This window comes from Scophthalmus maximus, chromosome 5 (assembly GCF_022379125.1).
Source record: "Scophthalmus maximus strain ysfricsl-2021 chromosome 5, ASM2237912v1, whole genome shotgun sequence".
In the NCBI taxonomy this organism is placed as follows: Eukaryota; Metazoa; Chordata; class Actinopteri; order Pleuronectiformes; family Scophthalmidae; genus Scophthalmus; species Scophthalmus maximus.
The window spans coordinates 26,350,627-26,374,441 of record NC_061519.1 but is presented as its reverse complement, the minus strand read 5'-3'; the positions used below and the strand labels follow the sequence as shown (position 1 = coordinate 26,374,441).

Sequence of the window (23,815 nt, the reverse complement as noted above, 5' to 3'; positions counted from 1 at the left end):
AGGGGAAACCTTGGATGACTCCATTGAGGAGGTGTTTGACTTGTTTGATGTGCTCCCACTTTGGTTAGACAAGGACCGGATGGCCTGTAGCAAAGGCCCCACGTAGCCCCCGTGCTCCTGCCGTACTCTCCACAGGGTCCCCTGGGAGACCGGGTGGTCATACTCCCACGACCCCTGCAGCACAACAGCCAGGGTAAAACGCTGTTCCACGTCCAGGGCGTAATCCGAATGGTTTCCTCCTGAATCCGAGGTTCTACAATCGGTTGGAGCCTCATTTCGACAATTTTGTGACACCTCTCCTTCTCATGCACCAGTTGTGTTTCTTTCATACTTGTCTTTTCAACAACAACCTGTGACTCATCAGATACTTCTAACTGAACACGTACATGTAAGGGAATGAAGTAGAAAATTGCGTTTCTGTTCATGTCATGTTTTTTCTTTCACTTTAATTTTCACTCCCCACTGATGGCAAGTTTCACCATCAGTTCAAAAACAGCTCACCTGCTGCTACCAGATGAAAGTCGTCATTTTGCCTTTCAACTCTCGGCGAACAGCAGTAAAAACGAAAAGGGACATCTACATTTCCTTTTAACAGGATGAAGCTCCTTTGATTTCACTTTACAAAAGAAAATGCCCGACGTCCGTCCACTGGACATATCAGTACAGACCCACCGCTGTGTTTCTTGGTTCACAAAATTGTCTATGAACTGGGACTTTTAAATACTTTCATCATTTCCTTTCATGTCTGCTAGAAACAATTGCAAACATTTGTCCTTCAAGGTACCACACTGCAGATGGACCTGACAGACCAACAGACAGTATAGTTCAGGACGTTTTGGATGAATTGCACTGAGAGGGAGACCTGACAGGAGACAGAAAAACCAGGCAAAGCCGAGGAAGGATGGGCAGAGCGGGAGCAGAGCAATGGGCTGACAGTTTGTTAAACAAGCACAATGGGCGATTCAGAATAAGACCAGTCGTGACCCAAACTGAACCAGGGCAGTGAAAGAGGACGGGAGCTGCAATTATCATCGTCGAGGTTGAACAAGGCCAAACACTTCCCATTCACCAACCACTCTCCTTCTCCTTCCCTGAAATTTTTGTTGAGTGGAGGAGAAATTACAGAAAGGCCCCCAAACAAAACAAACTTGCAAAAAAAATAAAAACTGTTATCATAATTGCCTGAAAATACCCTCAAGTGCTTGTGCCATGTGATTACCTTGAGTATGGTAACGTTCCTCACACCCCAGTGCCTAAAACCAATTCCAAACCCCTGCATCTAGTCTTTATAATAAACCAATGTCTTACATATTAAACAGGCATGTACGGAAGAGTATAAAGCGCCAGGTATAAGATAAAAAAATGAGAGGAGGAAGATTTTTTTTAATCTTGCAGTTCAATAAATCAAGTCGAAATGTCGAGAATAAAGTTGAAATGTGTGATTGACATTTTTGCCAGGTCCAGGGAACCGGTGTTCTTGCGGCTTATGGTCCATAAAAGTTACATAAAAGAGTCACACAAGTTTTACATGATCTCTTAGTTTAATGATTGATAGTAACGACGGGATATAAACAAATAGCACGATCTCAGATAGCATCTAACAGTAGCTACTACCGAGTAGATAGTGGCTGGGTTGATTGAGAAGATAAATTGTGACTCGGAAGCACTTTTCAGCACCAAACAACCGGATGTTGATGTTTTGTTAGCCAGTTTGCTAAGCTAACGCTAGCTGCTAACCAAGTGTAAAGTTGCGATATTATTATAGACAGTCTGAATCTGGAAGAGACGATGTGATGACGACGGGTGTTTGCAACATGAACGTCGACGTGTGTCCTGACACGATAACGTTCAATTGTTAAACAACCGCTAATGAATTTTGAGAGGCGTGCAGTTAGCGAAGCTAGCGTAGCTTCGTAGCGAAGCTAGCGTAGCTTTGCTAATGTTAGCTAACGTGGACGTGTGACTGCTGAACTGGAACCACAACACCGCCATTTAGGGCTATTTCTAATTTATTCTCAACATTTCGACCTTATTCTCTAAATGTTAAATAACTTTTTTAAATTCCCCCTCATTTTTTTCTCTTATGGCCCTAATACTCTTCCCTAGACATGCGAGGTGGTGAACAAAGTGGAGCATTCAGCAGCGGAGGAGCCACATGATTCCCCACACCACTTCAAATCAATGATGATGTAACAGTTTGCTTATTTCATAATCTTTCTAAAGGAATTACATTCTATTCTATTTTATTCTATTATTTTCTAAATGTCTGATTTAAGATTTAAGCTTTTTTTTTTTTTTAAACAAATTGGTCCATCAAGAGCTAATTGTGTTTCTGAGATTGACACACACACACACACACACACACACACACACACACACACACACTGGTCACATTTAAACATTCAAACGTTTGGGGCATACTGACCTTTTAAAAGGTGCTAATTAACGTCCAACCCCGGGGGCTTCGTCATTTACGGGCCGCTAATGGCGCGTGCTACGTTACCGCTTCTCCCCCGGACAGCACATGCAGTCACGATGCATTAGTGGTCGGCTGCTCTGACGTTTTGCGTCAGCGACAGACTGACAGAGCGAGAGGAACATCAGGCGGTGATTCACTGTACCTTGTCCTGGCTCGGGTCCGAACCGCACACGCTACTGATGTTTGGGAAAACCTCCGACCATCCCGATGACGTGCAGTTCCTGCTGATGTTACCTGTCAGAGACGAAGAGGAGTCGGGATAAAAACAACAAAAGACAGCTTCTTCTTCTCGTGTTGACTAGCTCTGATGCCCACATGTCAAAATAATCAAACCGTGTGCTGTAAATTAACTCTGGCTCTTTGTACCTATTTCTCTAGTTGCTCTGTTACTATCCGCTGAAATTCGCTATTTTCTCCAGGCGATTGATGTTATGCCTAAATGTCCTTCAATCTACACTTCAATATCCCAACTCACACATTTCTTTCTCTCATAGGAACCGACTTCTGTTTGCCACCGGTGAAGTCGCCATCCGCTGGTCATTCCAGAGAATACAGGCTTCGGACACTTCAGCATTGCCCTCACTATCCAGGTCCGGAGTCTACATCCATTTCTATACACAGCCGTTGTTGTTAATATGTAGGAAATGTGGAGAATAGGGTAAAACTTAATAAAGTAAAATCAAAGTAAAACAAAATGTTGTACTGTAAAATGCTACGTGCTTATTAAAAGAAAATACAGGAAGCTTAATTTGTGCCAAACACAAGTTATCTGGGGGGGGGGGGCACTTGCAGTAACATGAGGGCGTTTGGACGCGTCTCAGACAGAAGCATCGGAGAGCAGCCGGGCTCTTACGTAATGTTTAGTCATGGATACAAATCCAAACCGCCATCTGTCCGCGGGCGTGAAGAAGCTCGTGGATTCAGGAGGGAATCCTACGACTGTCCACATCCACACAGATGTGGAAAGAAACTGAGGAGGGGGGGGGGCTGGGGGGGTAACGGCAGGCGGGAACAAGGATTTTTTTAAATAAAAAATAAATAAGAGAAATGTTATCACCAAATAATGTACGAAAAGGCTCATGTATGCAGAATATCTTTTCTTTTAGACATTCCTTTGTCTTTATTAGGCTGCAGACCACAGAAAAAGATATATATATAGATATATATATATATATATGTATAGTTTACCGTTTCTGCCGAACAAAGTCTTGAGGACTCGAGGACAGGGGATTGTGACCGTCTCTCCGATCTCAGCTCGATCCCAACAAGCTATGTTGTCCCATGTTCCTTTGCAACCGGGATCTGTCAAAAAAATGTAAAAAGAAATAAAAGCGGCTTCAGTGAAACATCAAGATGCTCTCCCCAGCGCTCCCCCTCCACAGAGGATTTTTGTGCCATGTTATTATTTTTGCTCTAATTCGTGTCATTGAGACGGAGGCCGAGCGTCCAGAGCTCAGGTCAGTGGAGTGGAGTTCGTGGCGAGGAACAACGGAATGGATTTGTTTCTTTCGCTTTAAGAGGCGAGATCGCAAACTTGCGGACGCTGAACGTACGTTCGTGGCATGATGACTCACTTCATTCAGTGCATTTTTTGAAGGCAGACCAGCAAATGGAACTTTTCTGAACTGCTCTCGGTTCAAATCATTGAACTAATTGGATGTCGGTGTGCGCCAAGTGGGAGCGAACAGCGACGCTGAGACAACCATCGTCTTATGTAAGCGGCGGGTTGCATCAGACGCGAGACACGAGTCGTCTCAGGAAGAAGGAGAGAAGAAAAGCGGCACTTTCCCCATCTCCAGCACAACGTGTGAAACACGCAGCGCCGTAATTCATCACCAGCGCGCTTCGCAAATGTCTTTGCGTAAACACCGGCGACACTGCTTACATTTCTGACCGTGGTGAAGAGAGATCTGAGGTCTCACTCTGCAGCACTTCACACTCCGTCAAGCAGAGATCTCTGCTTCCTTACATAGGTTTTTTTTTTTTGCCTTCATCAAGATATGTCCTGCAGCTGTGAACGGTCAAAGACGACCGCGTGTGATCTGTGAGCGCGTCGGCTCAAGAAGACTAACCTCGCGAGACGTCTGCCTTTTTCAAAGGAGCAGTTCAGTGTTGTAGGAAACGGGGTTTCACTTTCTTTCGCACGATGACATCAAACACAAAGTCAATGCAAAGACTCGCGCCGGGCGACGAGAATGACGTGTCACTCGCTTTCACTCGCTAGAGTTTGAATATCTCAAGGCCTCCTCGACACTAGACGACTTTTAAAAGACTTCAGTCTGACGCCCTCTCACATCGAAAGACAATTTGTCATTAGTCACAGAGTCGCAGTCCAGCCACCAGCAGCTTTGAGCCACTAGGTGTCCTAGTGTGTGTGTGTGTGTGTGTGTGTGTGTGCAATAGTCTGTACAGAAAATATAAGCCAACAAGAAAAAGAGAAGACGCCGCAGAATGTGGTGACGTGTTTGAAATTATCGTAAGTTTTTAGCCCTCGCTCACGCAGATGGTGACGTGCACATTGTCTACAGCCAATAGGTGAGCTCTTTCCAGAACCAAACAGGAAGCAGGAAAGCGCGTAGGGGTCGTGGAATGTGGCGACGACGGGAACCGGAGTCTCAGTACACCTATTGGCTGTAGACAATGTTCACGTCACCATCTGCGTGAGCGAGGGCTAAAAACTTACGATAATTTCAAACACGGTTGATTTTATCGCAGCGTACTTTTGGCGTAAGGAGGCGATCCGGTTCCCGTCGTCGCCACATTCCACGACCCCTACGCGCTTTCCTGCTTCCTGTTTGGTGACGGGAGCGTCGCGCCTCAACTCGAGCAAATCTCTCATGATTTCATATGATTTCATGGAAATTTGTCTTCGACAGTGAAATTGAAAGTCGTTTGGTGTAGGGCCGGCGCGCAAAATATTCGCGAAAGCCAATTAACATTGAGATCCTCGGGACGGGCGGATATTCTTTGGTTGTGTTGACTTGCGTGAGGCAATACTGTATCGATGAAACCAAACAATAGCTGCAGAGCTTCCTGTAGCTTTGTTGTTATCAGGTTTGGTTTTTGGGCTAAACTATGATTGACAGCACTTTTTTCTTTCTTCACCCCTGGATCACACAAAAACTACGGAGCAGATTTCCAAGAAATTCGACGGAAGGATGGAAAACGGACCAAGAAATAACCCATTCAATTTTGGCCCCTTTGTCCGGCTCGGATCTGGACAAAGGGGCGGATCCAGGAATTTTTAAAAATCTAATTGGAGGTTGTTTTTTTCAGATTTCACAGATTTTTAATTTATAATGGCCCTAAAAGTCCATGTTGTGGTTCCACTTCAGCTGTCACACATCCATGTTAGCTAACGTTAGCAAAGCTATGCTAGCTTCGGTAACTGCACGCCTCTCAAAATTCAAAACGTTATCATGTCAGTACACACGTGTCAGGACACACGTGTCAGGACACCCATTGTCACCGGCTTAGCCTGAGAATAATAATATCGCGACTTTACAACTTCGTTAGCAGCTAGCATTAGCTTAGCAAACTGGCTAACAAAACATCAACATCCGGTTGTTTGGGGCTGCGGAGAAGTGCTTCAGGGTCGAAATTTTGACTTTATTCTTGAAATAAATAAAAAAATCTTCTAATTGTCACGTTTGCGAGTGATTGTGACCTTTGCGGCGGACGTCGGCGACCTCCTCCTCCTCGTCCTCCTCCCGCAGCCGCTTCACACACTCCAGCTGGTCCCTCTCCACCTCCAGCATGAAGTTGCAGGTTGGGTGTCGGCTGTCGGCCTGCAGGGGGGGAGCGGGGAGAGAGAGAGAGAATACAGGTCCTAAATTTAGTCTGTGAAAACACCGTCTTATATACTCAAGGTGACAACAGTGTCCGACCCGCACAAATCCACGACTCGTTTTTAAGTATCTTTTTTTCCGTTTCTAAAGTGTTGTTCTTCTGTTTCTGTCCTCTAACATGTCTGACTTTGACTACAGTGACTTGTATCTGATTTCTGTTTCACTTCTCTGCAATTTGAAATTCAAACAAATCCTTTCCAAGCTAGATTTGGTTCGTCACAAATACAGAAAACCAACATGTCGAATTTGCAAATGTGAGGCAAAGAAACAGGAAACTTCCAGTGAAGCAGAGGCAGCGAATCCAGAGAGGACGGCAGGTGTGTCAGCAGACAGTTAGCGCTAGCATTAGCATTTAGCATCCACGAGAGGACGGCGGGTATGTCAGCAGACAGTTAGCGCTAGCATTAGCAGTTAGCATCCATGAGAGGACGGCGGGTGTGTCAGCAGACAGTTAGCGCTAGCATTAGCATTTAGCATCCACGAGAGGACGGCGGGTGTGTCAGCAGACAGTTAGCGCTAGCATTAGCATTTAGCATCCACGAGAGGACGGCGGGTGTGTCAGCAATATTCATAGTCTCAGAATTCCTCAGTCAGGGAGGGAGAGTTGATGGTTTCAGAGGGTTTTTAAAAACTTTTGGGGGGTAAACAATGTTAAACAAAGTATTAGGCATAGCAGATTATTTTTATATACTTTAAAGACGTGACCGGAGGGGGTCTTTGAATTTTCCGCATGAAATCCACCAATTTGTTCGAGCATTTGTTTGCGCTCAAACGCCCGCGGGAGCCAGGACATTTCTGAGTTGTGGGTTTCTGTAATATAACCTCCAAACATCATTTACCCTGCTGCGACACATAGAGTGATTAGTCCTGACTGTCATGAAAGCAAAATTAGATTTCAGCCTCAATAAAGCAGAATGTGCAAACTCTATTAAACTGTTCCGGAGGAACAACACGAGTCTAAATCAGAAGGAAGACGTGCAACCTACAATCCGCCTTCGCAGCAACACTGACACACGTGTATACAGTAAACCATCATTTCTTCTTTTTATAATTTTTTGTAAATTAATCCTGACTTTAATTTGCTGGTATTATTCTTGAAAAGAAGAAAAACCAAGTGGATACACAGGCGGAGAATCGAGGTTGTGATTGACAGACGAATGCAGGGTGAAGATAAGCTGCTTAAACCAACCGGCCGACGCCCCCCATCTGTGTGTGTGTGTCTGTGTGTGTGTGTTTAACACCAGGAGAAGCAGATGAATTAATAGTGCGTGAGTCACATAAATCCTGCAGCAAAAACGCTGCCAAACAACAAAACCCTCCTCCACGCTTCTGAATATTAATGTCACTGTGTGTGTGTGTGTGTGTGTGTGTGTGTGTGTGTGTGTGTTACTACGACTGTGTTGACGCCGCCACAACCAAACAACATGTGCGGTCTGCTGTACGTGTGTGTGTGTGTGTGTGTGTTTGATTTAGGCCTTCATATGACCACTGTGGTCTGGTAACATCATAGAGGTTTGTACATTCATGGCGACGAATATTCAGAATGTCCGTTGCACCAGAGCCCTCCCACTGACAGTTGGTAAAAGAACACAGATGCACAGAGCGGAGTCACAGGCGTGTTACAGTATTTACATGTCAAAGTGGAGGGAAAGGTAAGATACAGCTGGATGGAAACACACACACACACAAACACACACACACACACTCCAGCCTCCACTCCCCCCACATTTTTCTTCCATTCACTCGCCCTGTTGTCCCCTCCCCCTCCCTCCAGTATTTATCAGAGTCACGGATGGCGCCCCCCCGTCACTTCCAATAATTCGCGCTCGAGAAGTTCTTCTCCGCCGTCAGGGGGAAAGCGGACGTCTCGGTGACAGTCGGGGACATTTCACGTCAACGTCGGGTGGAAAGTGAAGCGCGCACACGACTCACGCCGATCGAATTGATGCCGACATTGAAATAAAGTCTGTGTCAAATCCACATGGCACTTATTTCCCGAACGTTCCAAACAGAGGTTCTAACGCAGCACGACTTACCAGTCCCCGGGAAACAGATGTCGGAGCTATTTGATTCCACACATTCACGTGTTTCTGTCAAAGGAAAGCCGCGGAGGGAGTTGTCGTAGGTACTGATTGGCGTGCACAGCAGCTCAACATCTCTGTCGTCGAGGACTTCTCGCCTGCGGATTTAACCGATGGCTCGGGCAGCGTCGGTTTCTGTGCGCCGGTCTCCAAGCTTCATGATTGGACGCAGAATGAATAAACGCCCCTTCACGTCATTCATTCAGCGGGAATTTGGAGGTTCTGTCAGAGGCCGACAACCCGACAAGAATGAGCTCGCTCATTGGCTCAACGCTTGCGTATCGTCTCGCGTCTCCTGAAATTCTAATCGACTTTACAACTCATGTTTTTTTTCTTTGATTTTACACTTTAAAAAGCATTTAAATGCTGCGTTTGACTCCAACCGGGTCAAGGTCACGGTCAAGGTCAGACTGAACATCAAACGACAACTTTTTTTATGACCTTTCAAAATTAAGGAATATATTGGTTTAAAAAAAACTCATCACTTCACAAAAAAATTGCACACTGGGCCTTTAAATGTGGTGGGAACGTGAAAGAAGAGAGGATCTTTCACGTTCCAACGTGAACGCGACATATTCTGGAACGTTTAGTTCAACAACCGTAAAAAACATGACGTAAAAAACATGGAGACTCACACGGAGGTCGCTCCATCTCATGGAACTATATTTAACTCTTATATGAACATAGTTATGGACAATATATTCAATTTCTGTGAATACTTTCTTCTAAATATTACACACTGTAGCTTAAAACTAAATAATGGGACAAGAAGGAAAGTGATAAGTGTTCAATAAAGACGGGCGACACGTCTCCACTTGCTCAGAAACAAAACTAAATTAATCGGCAAAACATCTTGGATACGGGCGCCGCCGTCTTGTCCTGGTGAGTCTGTGCAGTAGTAATCACAGCGACGCGTCATCGAGACCGCCTCACAAACCTCGGCTGTCAATCAACGCCCCCTAGTGGACGCAGACCATGTGTTGTACGTTCAAAAACGGAATAATCATGAAGCGTTTTGGAATCGTAGAGCTGCGTCCTGTCGAGACAAGAGAGTAAAATACAGATTCTGACACCTGGGTTTCGTGGAACAAGGCTTGGTTGACTGTTGGGCCGTGGCCAAACGAATGCGGCCTCCTTTTTCTAGTTTGAAAAGTGTTTCTAAGCGTGCTCATTAGTCCAACTCGATCCGTGTTGAACAAGATAAAAAGGAATCATGTTCCTCGCTCTGGATGAGAGGCTTAGTTAAAACCGCCCCTCTCGTAATTGTGGTCACAGATCCCCCCACAGCAGTGATGTCTTCTGAAAGAGTTCACCACGGTCCTCCTCAGAGCCACGGTGTCCGTGGGCAGCAACGCCCGTTGGCAGACAGAACTCGCACACATTGCGCAGAAAGGGAGGAATGATCACAGCGACCGCTCCTCGCCTTCAAAGAATAGTCTGAACGTTCTATTTTAGCATCTTCAGCATCTGCTATCTCCAAAAACAACTGAGCGGTTTAGGTCGGGGCTTCGTTCATCAGGTTCAGTGCCTGGCTCAAGGGCGCTCTGCAGGGGAGGACCGCTGCCCGATTGTTCGTCCGGCTGGTGCCGTAACGAAACCTGCTCTGCGGACCTCGGGGCCACGGCCGCCCCAAATCTCAGAGCCGAGGCTCCACAGGAGTCTCCGTTTGCTCGGGGTTCGCCGGCACAACGTCCTCGTCGCGTGTCCGAGCGGAAGCAAAACTCGCTAATAACAAAGTCACTGAGTGGACAAACACAGGGGAGCAAAACAAAATGGTGTCGCATACCCAGATTCGGATGTCCGACCCGACCCGACTAGTGCAATCCCGACTTTCTTCCCGACTCACAGTCAAGCGCTGAGTGTCGCGAGATCCTGGAATTTACTTTTTTTTTCATAAAAAATTATAAAAATGAATGACTGATATGGTGTCAACAAATTTTCATGTGATAATATCGCGTAAAATCAGTCAAGCGCCACTTTTGTCCTGTGCATTTCTTTCCACGACTTCCAAAGAAACAACCGGTGGAGTCGCCCTCTGCTGGTCACTACGGATACGGCAGACACTTTGCGCATTGGCTTCACTTCGCAGACCCCGGAGTCTACGTTCCATTTTCACATACAGTCCATGTATAAAATCTATGTTTTTATGAGCTATTAAAAGCTCGGGGCTCATACGCGTCTAAATGATTGACAGATTGGTCTTTTTGTCCGATTTAAGAAATGAAAATAAAACAGTACGGAGGAGAGTTTGGACGAGCGAACAGTGCCGATCCCATTCAGGGCTGTTCAGCGGATCATCTTATCCGGCGTGATCCGACGGCACAAAGAGTCCGTCAGCGGAAGAAGCCAAATTTAAACCAGATTGAGGAGAACTCGACGAGACGACGACAACGGCAGAGAGGAAAGCCGTTAATATCTTTGGTGCCCGTATGACCTTCTTCTGCTCTGTTGTATGTATGATCTGGTTGTGTGAACGCTCACGCCAGCGGCAACAACTGACGACTGTGGGTGCGAGGGAATCGCGGCGCTGCACGCTTCATCATAACGGCTTTATTATGCCTCGCCGCTTTCTGGGTGGGGGGGGGGGGCGAGTACAAACACAAGGCTAAAAAAGAAAAAAGAAAACACGTACAATTATCTCAACCACCATGAAACACACTCAAAAGAGACAGACTACCCAGGGCCCCTGGAAAGCCTGGAATTCAAATATTATTTTTTTGTTCGCAATCAGTGTTTTCTAAGTAATTCATATCATAATAACGTAAATTTAGAATTGGCTGACTACATTGGTTGAGGGACCTAACTATGAAGTTCCAAAAAGTAGTGGAGGTTCCATATATGAACACATAGTTAAGGATAATATATTCAATTTCTGTGAAAACATTTGTCTAAATATGACACACTGTAGCTTTATTGATCTCGGGTCTTTGCATGATCACTCTCAACAAACTCCATCGATCGTGTTTGAAATTCACGGCGAGAGTGAAGAAATAAAGGAACGGTCAAAATTTCAAAGTGATAAGCCATTGGCAGAAATAAGAATTATCCATTTGGCTTGATACATTGTTTTTTTTGGGCGGGGGGGACATTCATCCTTCTGCAGTGCCTTTGAGCAAGTGTTAGGTACATGATGTGAGAGAGTCTGTGCTCAGTGACCAGCAGCGTTAATAATTACACCACTTTTCTTTTCCTTTTTTTCTTTTCTCTTTTTGGCTGATGTGAACATTGTGGCAGCCGAGTCGTCTGCTCTCCCTCGGAGGAGACAGGGAGCACTTCCACTGTTTATCCTGTGAGGTGGAGGAGCGACGCCCGGAAAGGGGGGGGGGGGGGGGGGGGGGGGGGGGGTAATGGCTGGAGGACGACTCCACAAACAGACGGAGGTTATTTCCACAAATCGTCTCAATTAGTGACGAACAGAAAAACGCCCGAGGAAAAGTTCACGAGCGAGGAGCTTCCACTTCTACTAATAGTTTTTGATGATATAGAAAAGAAGTGTTGATGAATAAGGGTTTAACAAAAGGGGTCCGTTCTAAATATTCCTCTATGTGATTATAGTAGCAATAATAATAAATATAATATAATAATACATAATAATATATAAAGAGATGTGTATGTATAAGATTATGTCAGTGAATATGTTGGAAATGCCTTAATACGCATCGATTTATATATTATTCATATCGTCTTATTAAGCACATATTTAGCCCTTTTTCTAAACTCTTATTCATCAACACTCCTTTCTATATCGTCAAAAACTAAATGCAGTCATCTTTTGGCATCTTACTGTATTTCCTTTCAAAATCACTGCGTGTAGTTTTTGATGATATAGAAAAGACCTGTTGATGAATAAGAGTTTAGAAAAAGGGCTCTTCTCGAAATATTTCCACATGTGATTAATAAGACGATATGAATAATATATAAACAGTTGCATATGTATACAATTATGTTATTGAATATGTTGGAAATGCCTTAATATGCATTGATATATATATATATTTGTATCGAGTATAGTGCTTATGATGTGAATATAGCCGGTTAATATCTTTTCAGAAAATATGTTATGTTAAATATTTTTTCCTGTGATGTTCGACTACAGCTGATCGGGATCCTGACGAAGAAATGAAATAGGAAAAAAAAAAAGAGATAATTTTTTTTTCTGTCATTTCTTCGTTTACCCGTTTGTCATCATCATTATGATCTGCTTATGATTGAATTTCATCATCATCATCATCATCATAATTTATATAAATAGATTTGCACAATTTAACGATTTAAGATAAATTATTTGCAGCTCTGCGATGAATCATTACCGTTATAGGACATTTACTCAAAAACAGCAGAAATACACAAAACAAAAGCAAAAAGGTCAAATAAATAAATAAATTAGAAAATGATTAGAAATATAAGAGTGAGGTTTACAAGTCGCCCCCTCATGTCACCATGGAAACCATGTGTCTTTGCTAATATGTGGGCTGACTTAATACATTTATATATATATGTATGTATATACAATATCATTATTCTGATGTAATTTAAATCTTTGGTCAGATTAACTCACCAGGAAAGGACACGTGGAGAAACACAAGGAGACGAGGAGCAAACTTCTCATCTTCACACTTCAGTCAGCGGCCTGGACTTCACTTCTACTCCTCCAGGGAGCTTTTGAGTTCCGTTATCAGGATCTTAACATTATTATTATCATTCATTTTTATTTTACCATGTCAAATTCCATGAATGAAAAAGAAAGACGAAGAGATGATGGAACCCCAGCTGTATCCTCACTGCTCTCCTCCACTGAGCTGAGAGATGCTGCCTGCAGCCGACTCCCCACTGTCAAGCCCACATTGACGAGCACGCCTTGCTTCCTGTTGTTGCTTTCAAAATAAAACCTGTATCTGTGGAGCTCTGGAATCAATTTAGCATGAAAAAAGGAGCACATTAATGTTACATTTGAATTTTTTTGTTCATTTATATGGGAAGCAGCTTCTGCATAGACTGTAGATTAAAAACAATGGACGTATGAGTCACCGGGTTCGTAACGTAAAGCCGATGCAGAAGTTGCTGAAGCCTGTATTCTCTCAAGTCACCAGCAGAGGGCGACTCCCCTGGATTGTTTCTCACTTGATTTAAAACGTCAGTAAACATTTTTCCTGAGGAGTTTATGGTTAAATCACTAGTTTCAAGTCTTTTTCAATATATGATGTTCATTTTGTACATTATGGTCCATTTGCAGGGCGTAGCGAAATTTTTGGATTGGCGGCTCCGGATCACGCGGACAGAGCCGGGCCTTAAGCCTATATGGGGCCCTAAGCAGAATTTGATTTACACAAGGCCAGAGGTCGTCGTCATCGTCGTCATCATATATTTTATGTATATATTTTGCTCCACGTGATTTCGGAAAACTTTAAACGGATCTAAAAGAATGCAGCGCACGTCTTTCTTTATCTTAGCTGGTTCTCATTCTGTCCCATCTCTTTGTGTCAAGTGCAAACAGAAAAATCCAACAACACAACTCAAACACACTGTTGACTCACTTCAGTTCAACTATTTTGATATATATATACTTGTTATATAATTTTTTCTTAGAAATCGTGTATTTATTTGTTTTTCTCCAAAAACTTCTCTACAGTACCAAGCGTAACTATTAATTCATCTATAAAGTCTGTGGTTTGTTGATTGAAGTTCATTTTTAAGCGGTAAGCAGTTGTCAAAAACAATCAAAGCGCTTATAAAGTTGGCTTCATGCTGAGGTGAGTTTCATCTTGGTAAACTTACGGTGGCCCTGAAGTGCAAAACACGACGACAAACCAAAAAACACAACAGCGGATCAAATGTTTAATTCACTGTCTGTTATGTGATATTGACGTCTGTGACTCTTCACTGTAGAGGCGCTGCCATGACACCTAGAGGGGAAATGATGGAAGCAAAGTCGGCTCACTGCCTCCAAATCTTCTAAATCCTTCTCTGACATTCTACCTGAATGATGTTCTCTAGTGATTTTACATTTTAAATGGTCTTTTGTTTAAACATTTTTTTTACTACTGGCCGGTTAACTAAACCGTTCTAAGCCACAATGAGGTCAACGTTGAGTTAAGCGCCAACATTAACCTGGATGAATGTGAGAGTGAATGGTTGTTTGTCTGTATGTGGCCCTGTGATAGGCTGGAGACCTGTCCAGGGTGAACCCCGCCTCTCGCCCAACGTCAGCTGGGATTGGCTCCAGCCCCCCGCGACCCTTAAATGGATAAAGCGGTAGACGATGGATGGAAAATGGGAAATGTTCATTAATTTTCATTGTGCTTCACATGATTGATACAGTAGCTCACAGGTCAACTCCACTATTTTAGACATTTCAATTTGACTACTTTTTGGAAAATACAACTATACATAGAGTCCACATAACTATTTTACTCTTTGAATTATGATTAAACTAAATAATGAGACATCCTAGTAAAAACTTGTCAAGATTTTCAAACATTTGTTGTATTTGTGGTAAAAGAAAAGAAAATATTAATCCTATCTTTTATTTTGATTGCATTTTCCTCGTCAAATAACAAATTGGACAGGGTCAAGTTTATTTGAATTCATTGTATCTTTTTTCCTCCATTTTATTAATGTATGTATACAAACATATTTTGGGTGGATATTCAGAATTATATAAGATGAAAAACTTCAGTTTCAGAATATTTCTTTATGTTTTTACATAAATTTGTTGATAATGATATTATTATACTTTTTTTCATTATAAGGAAAATTACACATTCACAAAAAGTCATGGATGACCCAAAATTAAATTTTGCACTTAAAAAACCCCAAAATATTATTACATTTTTTTGTATGAAATTACAGAAGAGTATTGGGGCCAGGCATAAGAACAAAAATGAGAAGGAGGGAGGTTTATTTATTTAATTTAACATTTTGACAATAAAGTTTAAATATCGACAATAAAGTCGAAATGTGGAGATTAAAGTTGAAATGTCTCTAAACATTTGTGTTGTGGTTCTAGTTAAGCTGTTACACATCCACGTTAACTAACGTAAGCAAAGCTACGCTAGCCTCGGTAACTGCGCGCCTCTCAAAATTCATTAACGGTTGTTTGGAGTTGAACGTTATCGTGTCAGGACACACGTTGACGTTCATGTTGCAAACACCCGTTGTCACCACATCGTTTCTTCCAGATTCAGCCTGTCGATAATAATATCGCAACTTTACAACTGGGTTAGCAGTTAGCGTTAGCTTAGCAAACTGGCTAACAACACATCAACATCCGGTTGTTTGGTGCTCCTGAAAAGTGCTTCCGGGTCAAAATGTTCAACTTTATTCTCGAAGTAGTATTTCAACTTTGTTCTCGACATTTGGACTTTATTCTCGTACCATTAATAAAAAAAAATGAATCTTCCCCCTCATTTTTGTCTTCTTATGATTGGCCTTAATAATAATAATAATAATAATAATAATAATAATAATTTATTTATATAGCACCTTTCAGAAGCAGCTTCACAAAGTGCTTTCACAAAACATACAAATCGCAGATAATTAAAATCAGCATTCCAATAATAATATGGTTTTCAGGTCACATATCTGTATAAAATAAAAAGAAGATGACATCACATTAAAGCAAGTCTATAGAAATGGGTTTTTAAAAGTGACTTAAAAAGTCTAATGCTCTTCAGTAAGAACTCAATCAACATTAAGAGGAATACAAATTAAATAGGGAACTTAAACATAATTCTGTGTTTAACCAATTTGTATGGACCGGTGATATATTTCAAAGTTTCAATTTGTGTTCATTAAAATAAATAATTTTCTTTAATAACTTTGTGGGTTTTTGTGCATTATTTATTATTGTTTTTAAAAAAAAGTTTTGGTCTATGTTCCAAAAAGTTTCTTTTCTTCTTCTTCTTCTTCTTCCCCCCATCACGTCGCAAGATGGCGCCCGGACCTCCGTGAGTCGACGCTCCCTCCCTGCCGGAGGATGACCTTCTTTCCCCGGCGATGACAGTTTCCTGCGGGCCGGTCGACGCGGGGCTGGTCGCAGCAGGATGTTCTGACGGGGAGTCGAGCTGCTCGGGCGGACTTCGACCGGCGGAGTCAACTTGTGTCTTTATTTCTCGCGGGAAGAGCGAATGTCGCAGGCGGATACCGGTGAGTGCGTCGCCCGCTCGCCGGTGAACGGCAGCGGGGGCGAGTTGTTGAGTTTCGCGGCCGGTGCTCGGTCGCCCGCTCGGCGGTCGAAAGTCGTGGCGAGCCCCCGATCCGATACGTGTCACTTCGGAGAGAACGTCACGCCGGACTCCGTTGAGAAAACGGGCACTTACGCGTCGCTCCGCTCCCCGGCTCGTTCGCACGCGGCGTAGGCACCGGCGCAAAGCGACATTTGGATTAAGTCGACGACGCTCTTCAATTCGGCATTAAAATCAAGACGCCACATATCTCACATTTCAGTGGAAACTCTACTTTAATACCACGCTGCACACTTGTTGCCGTCCGCGGTGGCGTCGGCAGCAGCAGCAGCTTCCGGGGACCAACGGCGGAAGCAGTCTTTCTTTTTGAAGTTAACATGACTATAAACACAGTCGCGTGAAGATGTGTTATATATACGCCGAATTGAAGAGGGGATTCCAACGTTTCACGCGAATCCAATTCTCTTCCGAACAAACTGCTTGAACCGTACTGAACGAAAGATTATAACGAAAAGTGGGCACTTTTGAAGCGGGGTCTGGTACGAGAGGGCGAGACCCCGGACTGACAGCTCAGCCTGCAGCCCTGTGGCAGGAAACGAGGCCTGTAAAGAAAACACCTTTGAAGACGCAATCATATTATTATTAATAATAATAAATATAATCATAATAATAATAATAATAGTACTATTGATAATAATAATAATCTTATAATAATAATCCAATAGTAATAATAATATTTACAATAATTTCTAAATTATTCAAACTTGCTAATGTGGATCTGTTTGGGATTTAACTCAAAAAACATTTCTATAAACCTGCTTTCATGTGATGTCGTCTTTTTATTTTGTCTTTTTATATTGTCTTTATATATATATATATATATATATATATTTATACAGATATGCGACCCGAAAACCTTATTATTGTTGGAATGCTGATTTTAATTTTCTTTGATTTGTAAGTTTTTGTGAAAGAACTTTGTGAAGCTACTTCTGAAAGGTGCTATATAAATAAAATTATTATCATAAATTATTATTATGTGGACCAGTGTGATGTCACGGGCCTTTTACTGCTCATACATCTGTTGGTGTTCTCTTTTGATGTTTACATTTTTTATTTCTAAGCTTTGCTGTGAAACATACTTAGTTTCCTTCCACCTGAATTTTAATAATTTTACACACTGTAAAAAAATAACTCCCCTGGTATTTGCAGTTGCTGTGTGTGTCCACTTCAAATCCAGCTTATATATAATATAATATAATAATAAATAAAAAGTACAGCACAGATATCATATGGTGCCATTGAATAGAAAGCTCTTTGTGACTATGTCACGCCCAAGGTTTTATGCCAAAGGCAAAACTGTAGCGTGTCTTCTGGCGTAATTAATTGTTTGACCTCTGACCCATAATCTTGCGAGCACGAAGCTGACGACAAGCCACTGACATTTGTTTTTTGCAAATTCTCCGTCTGTCCAGAGGGGAAATGAGCAACAGGATGGAGGGTTCGGCGGGACCAGGCGTCGGGGCGACCAAACCGGTGGCAGCGCCCCCCAGCCCGGTGAGCTCCGCCGCGGGGCCGCCCCTGGCCCCGGTGGCGCTGGAGGACGAGCAGCAGCAGTCGTCGCTGACGGACGTCACGCAAATGTGGGTCAACTTCGCCAAGACCTTCGCCGTCATCTTCCCCATCTACGTCCTGGGATACCTGGAGTTCAGCTTCAGCTGGGTGCTGATCGGACTCGCCGCGCTGTTCTATTGGCGGAGGAACCACGGCGCCAAGGACTACCGGATCAACCGCGCCCTGGCCTTCCTGGACCACGAGGAGAGAGTGTCGAAGCAGACGGTGCCGACCACTGAGCTGCCGCCGTGGGTGAGTCATCGCGAGACGTTGTCGTCGCTGTTGCTTAGTGTTTAAACTCCGCCCCTTCGAGCCCACCTCCAACGCTGCATGTCATCCAGGTCAAAATTGAAAAAGTCCCCTGTAATAGCACTGTTGGGGTCCGAGGTTTAACTTCTCCACACTCTTGCCATAATAGCTCTAATACGTGTCATAAGACTTTCCAGCGAGACTGAAATTGGTGACTAACGCTCGTGTTTTTTACGATGACTCATGAACGAATGGAATGTTTGGCCAGTGCAGCCGCCAACACATGGAGAAAATGAAAAGCTGATGGCAGTCAGTTAATCCAGAAACAGCCCCGAGATGTGGGATGGTTTTTGCCTTTTTTTCCCCTAACGTTTGGTCCCACAACTGTTCTGTCACAGGACATAACATATTTGTCGCTTGTTAATCTGGGTCTCTGGTAAAAAAAAACTATCCTCTTATCAAATTCTACCCTGCGCTCTGCGACTCTCTGTGAGGTTTTCAATGCTGTCATCATGCCGGAGGGAGCGGGAGTGTCCTCGATCAATAATTCACACATGCCCCCCCCGGAGCCCTCGGGGGGGGCTCCCGAGGGCGGGGCCCCCCGCGAACGGGTACGCAGCGGAGTATGCGGAGTCCTCAAACCTGTTCTGATTTTCACTTTCTGTACTCTTGACTTTGGTTTGGCGTGGTCGCCTGTGTCAGCGTGGTGCCAGCCAGTCAACACAATGAGAGCACAGTGTGGTGGAGGAGGAGGAGGCTGACGGGCCGCATGCCTGTCGCATGTCGTTCTCCCCGTCGACTAAATCAAAGCTCTGATCAGTGTCGCTGCGTGGGACCGGGCGTAACGTGAAAACTTCCACCCCTGTCATTCTCTGCAGAGCGTGTGCGATCAGAGGGGGCGCTCCGGGGGAGTTTGGGGGGGGGGGGGGCCCACGTTGAACTCTGAGCCACTTTGCCTACTACCATGTTGCGACGCCCCCTTGTGCGTTTGTCAGAAAACCCCTTATTGCGATTAACTGAACAAACAGGATGTGGGAGGTGGAGCGCGAGGGGAGCTCATCCACTAGATCACTGGTCGCGGGGTACATCATTCTCTCGGGTGGATTAAAAAAGTACGAAGCGAAAAATGCAAAAATGCGTAGGTCGCCAAATGTGACGGTGCCTCGCATATCATCTACGAATCGCGATAGCTAACCTCAATACTCTGAGTTCTGTGACTGCGCCCTCTAGTGGAAATACTCCAGTTACACGTGTAGTACTGTACACGCGTTAAGTATGTCACGACGGGCCTGGTCGTTTTTACGTGATCGCTTGGCTTATGCTACGCTTATTAGCTTTCGCTTCGCGCAAATGTTTCTCTCCAACCATTCAACTCGAGCGAGAGTCACATCATTTTGATCAGTGATTAATCCGTTCAAGTAGTTTTTATGAAAAAAAAGTCTAAGTTCTCTGATTTCAGCTTTTTAAATGTGAATATGTTCTGGTTTCTTGTCTCCTCTGTGACAGTAAAACTGAATATCTTTGGTGTGTGGACGAATTAAAACATCATCTTGTGGTTTTGGGAAACACAATCGACATTTTATCAACCAAACAACTAATTGATTAATCGAGAAAATTAGCGACAGATTAATTGATAATATAAAATAACCTTCGGTTGCAGGCCTAAAATCATCATTCATTCCTTTTCCCCCAAAGTCTTCCTCTTCTTCTTCTTCTTCTTCTTCGACGATGATGCTGTCAAAACCGAGGCTGGGTTGATGGCGGGATGCCGGTCAGACCCAGACGCAGCCCCCGCCCGTCATCAGATCATCCCATCAACACATCCATTATCACACAGAAAAATGGCGCTCGGCAACAACTCAGGAAAAAAAAAGAAAGAGACACAGACAGCGGTGTGTGTGTGTGCGTGTGTGTGTGCGTGTGCGTGTGCTCGTGTGCGTGCCGTGTTTTATCTGCGAGCCTTCGTCTGTGACGCCGTTTATTTTAAATCCACAAACAGCGTGACTCGTGGCATTCGGTCTGGCGACTATGCTGATTGACAGCTCTTTGTTTTGGCTGATCAAAGGGGAAACAGAGGAATCGGTGAAAGGATGTCAAGAGGATTAACGCGTCCTTCCGATAAAAAAAAACAAAAAGCCACAGTGCCAAACAATCAGCAGGGTGAACTTTCACCCCTGGAACGCACTCAGACGTCCCGTCCTTCGTGTACTTTATCTCTTCACCTCTGACACACTGACCTCAAAAAGTCCATGATTAGAAATGCTGAAAGTCCCTGACTTGCCATAATTCACTTCTTCTTGTTGTAGTATCGTGCTCCTGACTGGCACTAGAGTGAAATGATAAGTCTGTAAAACATCCAAACATGATTTAAAAAGCACAAGGTGCCGTCTACCAATTGTTCTGTCTGAGTAACAGACACAATTGAAATCGTTTAAAAAGCTGGAATTTGTCTTTATAGATTTTTTTTTTGGTTCATTTGTCAAACCAAAATTTTCGTCGGACGTCTGTGAACCACTGTTTCGCCGTTTTTTTGTGGGAGAAATTTGAAAACTCTGAGTCAAACGCTCGTTCGCCATCTTGGTTGATTACAATAGTCGAATTTAAAGGAGCTCCCAGTGCGAGCGGGAGGCCGAAGGCCGTAACGCTGTAAAAATGTGATTTTATGTACAAAGAAGAGGCATCTGTAAAATACCTTTTCAGGAAAAAAGAAAGATTGAGTCCTGGCGTTCAGGAGCTCAACCAGGAAGTGTCACGACCATCACAACTCTCTGAGATAAAACGTAGCCCGAGTATTTTCAACCAAAGAGGCGTCTCAGATGTGTCACACAGAAATCATAATCTTTTTTGATCCCCCCTAACTCTTCTTTTTTTCTTTTTCTTTTCATTATACATGGTCAAACTGTTATGTGTAACAAATATTTGTATACCATCAATATTCTCAAGTAGGGCCGATAACGGTTATTTTCCTTACCGCTTCATCTGTCGATTGTTTTCTCTCGATTGATCGGTCAGTTGTTTGGTCCATAAAATGTCATAAAATTGTGAAAATTGTCAATCGTGTTTCCTCAAAACTCCAAGATGATGTTTTGTTTTGTCCACACACCAAATATATTCAGTTCACCGTCACAGAGGAGGAAAGAAACCGGAACATATTCACATTTAAGAAGCTGAAATCAGAGGATTTTGACACCCCCCCCACAAAATCTACTTTACAGATTAATTGATTATCAAAATAGTTGGCGATTAATTAAGTAGTAGATTATAGATTAATCCATTAACAGCTCTATTCTCAAACTCAAGTTAATACTTTAATTATAGAAGATCATGCCAAGTATTTCTTTTGTGAGCTAAACTTCACTGTATATTAAAGAAGCAATTAATCATCATTTAAAAAAATCTGTTTTTCTACCAATGAAAAGACCAGTGATCAATTCAATATATATATATACAAATTCTTTTTGAAGCAGTGTTGAGTTTAACAGCAGCTCAGTGGCCGTTGAATCAATGCTGATTGCTTTATCACAAATTGACCTAATCAGGAGAAGTGACCCAGAGTCTTCTCATGAGCCTGGACTCTGTTTGTTTGAATGTAGGTCTGGATGGTGACTGATGATGAGGGCGTCGGGGCGGGGCGGGCCAGGGCGGGGCGGGGCAGGGCAGGGCAGGGCGGGCCGGGGCAGGGCGGGGCGGGGCAGGGCAGGGCAGGGCGGGCCGGGGCAGGGCGGGGCGGTTGTGTTTGACCTAGTTTCTAGGTGTGGAGGTGTGTGATTACGAGTACGAACTCAGTGGAGGCGAGCTCAGCTGAAAACCCTTTTCCCTCTGCAGCTCAACTTTCCTCCTCCTCCTCCTCTTCGTCTCCTTGTGGGCGGGGCCTCCCTGTTCCTTTCCATGTTGCCGGAGGGCGGGGCTCCGCTCCACAGCAGCGGGGGGGACACAACATGGAGGAAACAGAGAGGCCTCGTGCTTCCCCCCTTCTGCTTTTACCTGCACGCCTGTCAGTGTCGGGACAGTTTCCACCGTGACTCCACTGGATGAGTCGGCCACGTGTCCGTAACCCTGTTCCCTCTAGTTTGAATACATTTGAATGGAAACCCTGAATTTCTCTCTCTCTCTCTCTCTCTCTCTCTCTCTCTCTCTCTCTCTGTCTCTGTCTGTCTGTCTGTCTGTCTGTCTGTCTGTCTGTCTGTCTGTCTGTCTGTCTGTCTGTGTGTGTGTGTGTGTGTGTGTGTGTGTGTGTGTGTGTGTGTGTGTGTGTGTGTGTGTGTGTGTGTGACCCAAGACTCAGGGACGAGACGAATGAGGTCGCCCTGATGTCCGCTTTTAAAAATAAAGTCAAAAGTTGTTTTTTGAAAAAATATTCCGCACTGACTTTCGTCTTTTCATCTTTATTGGCGGGTGTTTTTGCCTCTTAACCTGTGTTTAGTCCAAATCATGAATCAGCTCCAATCCAAATGAGGACTTCAGTCACATCTGTAGCTACGACACGACATGACGCGATGCGATAAGATACGAAATGTTATGATACTTGACAATATGACACGACACGATCTGATACGATATGATACGAAATTTTGCAGTGCAATACGTGACGTTGCGATACGATACGATACATTACGATATGATATACTTTATTGTCCCCGTAGGGAAACTTGTCTTGGACTCAGCCAACTGTAATCTGATCAGTTGGTATTACCACCTAGTCTGGTTCTGTCTGTCTGTCTGAAGAAATAGATACAAGAAAACAGTATTTGACCAACACAGAAAGGGAGGAAACCTGAATATATTCATTTGCTATTTAGTGTCAGTTTATTGTTTTACAATATGTTGTTGTGTGACCTGCAGTTCTGTGTTGTATTCTTGTATGTTGTTGTATGACCTGCATTTATGTATGCAGTATACATACATGCAGTATATAAATACATATATCAGTTTTTTTGGGTCAGCACTATTTAAGCACTATGCTTCCGCCTGCTCCTTCTCGAACGCATGCGTTTTGTTTCCTTGATGGAATCTCAGTGATTTTATCTGTTTGAGTTTTGAATCAGATTTTGTTGTTGTTGTTGATGGTCGGAGATAAATAAAAATCTAATCTAATCAAATCAAATCGAGCCTCTCGGGAACAATGGAGCCGATGTCCTCGAGCGATCTCTGTCGGCCTCACGTCCTCCGCAGCCTGAACATGACGCCAGCAGCCGTCCAGTCGCGTACGTTGGTGCGTTCCTGCGCCTGTCCGTCAGCTGGAAGGGGAAGCTGCTGACTGTGCAGCTTCTCCCCTCGTCCTGTTTGTTGTCACCTTGGCAAGGACAATCTCTGTCCTCCCAACAAGAGCTGCGGCGGAATTATTCCTTTCTCGTTCTTTTT

General features: G+C 43.8%; 2 protein-coding genes across 3 annotated transcripts in view; one reads left to right on the top strand and one right to left on the bottom strand.

The window, feature by feature from the left end:
• Positions 1-13,190, bottom strand: part of vipr2 (vasoactive intestinal peptide receptor 2) — a 28,936-nt gene extending 15,746 nt beyond the window's left edge. Inside the window, exons 1-4 of the mRNA XM_035634226.2 lie at positions 12,967-13,190; positions 6,147-6,267; positions 3,668-3,781; positions 2,622-2,713 (exon numbers count right to left, since the gene is read on the bottom strand). Coding sequence (XP_035490119.1) covers positions 2,622-2,713; positions 3,668-3,781; positions 6,147-6,267; positions 12,967-13,017 — 378 coding nt within the window. The 5' untranslated portion in view covers positions 13,018-13,190. The remainder of the gene's footprint in view (positions 1-2,621; positions 2,714-3,667; positions 3,782-6,146; positions 6,268-12,966) is intronic.
• A 3,159-nt stretch (positions 13,191-16,349) lies between these two features.
• esyt2a (extended synaptotagmin-like protein 2a) overlaps positions 16,350-23,815 on the top strand; it is a 36,323-nt gene continuing 28,857 nt past the window's right edge. For both annotated transcript variants that reach the window (XM_035634209.2, XM_035634207.2), the window contains exons 1-2: positions 16,350-16,553; positions 18,067-18,457. In XM_035634209.2, coding sequence (XP_035490102.2) covers positions 18,074-18,457 — 384 coding nt within the window. In that variant the 5' untranslated portion in view covers positions 16,350-16,553; positions 18,067-18,073. The remainder of the gene's footprint in view (positions 16,554-18,066; positions 18,458-23,815) is intronic.